Below are 1,887 nucleotides of genomic sequence, written 5' to 3'. Positions count from 1 at the left end.
GTGCTGCCACCATGGGAATGGAAGAGCAATGCTCCCATGCCTAGTTTTGGAGGTCTGGGTTTTGCCAGTTCAAAAAGAGATTCATGTGCTGGGTCATTCAGAACATTGATTTTAGACTGTAACTCTGAACTGTCCTCTGGAGAAACTCCTTTCATTCACACTTTATACAGAGTATCTGTTGTCTCCTAAGTAGGGCACATAAATTCCCCACCATATGCACCAAGAAAGGCAGGAAGATCTGCCCATAAGAAACACCTTTAAGTAAATTACCCTAGTAGGAAGCTGGGAACGACTGACTTAAATAAAACAGCAAAATTTTTTTTTTCAGTTAATATACCTTTATCCTTTTCAGATGTCAGGGTAATGATGGATAATCAAAATGAAAAATAGGCGCATCTTTAAAACAAACTTCAATGCAATAGTCCTATCACTGATATCATAGAATCATAGAATTAACTGGGTTGGAAGAGGCCTCTGAGATCATCAAGTCCAACCCCTGATCCAACCCCACTGTGATTACTAGATCATGGCACTCAGTGCCACATCCAGCCTCATCTTAAAAACCTCCAGGGACGGTGAATCCACCACCTCTCTGGGCAGGCCATTCCAATGCCTGATCACTCTCTCTGTAAAGAACTTCTTTCTAATATCCAACCTAAACCTCCCCTGACAGAGCTTAAGCCTGTGCCCTCTTGTCCTGTCGCTGATTGTCTGGGAGAAGAGACCAACCCCCACCTGGTTACAACCTCCTCTCAGGTAGTTGAAGAGAGTGATGAGGTCACCTCTGAGCCTCCTCTTCTCCAGACTAAACAACCCTAGTTCACTCAACCTCTCATCATAGGACTTCTGCTCAAGTCACTTCACCAGCCTCGTTGCTCTTCTCTGGACCCGCTCCAGCACCTCAATGTCCTTCCTGAACTGAGGGGCCCAGAGCTGAACACAATACTCAAGGTGTGGTCTCACCAGTGCTGAGTACAGGGGAAGAATCACTTCCCTGCTCCTGCTGGCCACACTGTTCTTGATGCAGGCCAGGATGCCATTGGCCTTCTTGGCCACCTGGGCACACTGCTGGCTCATGTTCAGCCTCCTGTCGATCAGCACTCCCAGGTCCCTTTCCGCCTGGCTGCTCTCCAGCCACTCTGTGCCCAGCCTGTAGCGCTGCAGGGGGTTGTTGTGGCCAAAGTGCAGGACCCGGCACTTGGCCTTGTTGAACTTCATCCCATTGGAATCAGCCCAACTCTCCAGTCTATCCAGATCCCTCTGCAGAGCCCTCCTGCCTTCCGGCAGGTAGACACTCCCTCCCAAATTGGTGTCATTTGCAAATTTGTTGATGATGGACTCAATCCCCTCATCTAAATCATCGATAAAGATGTTAAAAAGGACTGGGCCCAACACTGACCCCTGGGGAACACCACTGGTGACCGGCCGCCAACTGGATGCAGCCCCATTCACCAGCACTCTCTGGGCCCGGCCCTCCAGCCAGTTCTTAACCCAGCAGAGAGTGCCCCTGTCCAAGCCATGGGTTGCCAGCTTTTTCAGGAGTTTATTATGGGAGACAGTGTCATATATTCATATATTATTTAGTGACGGTGCTGCTCAGTTCTCCTCCATTTCCCATTGTCGTTGATTTCCATTACATAATTGCTACATGACAGCACTTCTTAGACTATTGAAAGCAAAATATTGCAGGCAGAGAATAAAGTTTTAGACTGCAGTATATATGTCAAATCCTCTCAAAAAGTAGAAATCTGCAATTACATGCTGAAATATTACCTCACTTACCAACTGATATGGTCCAAACAGCAATTATTTTGGCAAAAGCCTTAGTTCTTGAGTTAAACCGGCTGTGGTGGATGGGGTTTCGAATGGCAATATAGCGATCCAGTG

At 47.3% G+C, this 1,887-nt stretch overlaps 1 protein-coding gene across 2 annotated transcripts in view; it reads right to left on the bottom strand.

Annotated features, from left to right (window-relative positions):
* HTR2A (5-hydroxytryptamine receptor 2A) overlaps positions 1-1,887 on the bottom strand; it is a 28,227-nt gene that overhangs the window by 20,056 nt on the left and 6,284 nt on the right. Inside the window, exon 4 of one of the 2 annotated variants that reach the window (XM_027896967.1) lies at positions 1,783-1,887. The exons of the other annotated variant lie outside the window; for it this stretch is intronic. Within the exon in view, the coding sequence (XP_027752768.1) occupies positions 1,783-1,887 (105 nt within the window). The remainder of the gene's footprint in view (positions 1-1,782) is intronic. 2 annotated transcript variants of the gene reach the window in all.

The sequence above is a fragment of the Empidonax traillii genome, unplaced genomic scaffold, assembly GCF_003031625.1.
Source record: "Empidonax traillii isolate 1590-97213 ecotype Southwest subspecies unplaced genomic scaffold, ASM303162v1 scaffold521:size443152, whole genome shotgun sequence".
Classification (NCBI taxonomy): Eukaryota; Metazoa; Chordata; class Aves; order Passeriformes; family Tyrannidae; genus Empidonax; species Empidonax traillii.
This window is presented reverse-complemented; position numbering and strand designations above follow the sequence as displayed.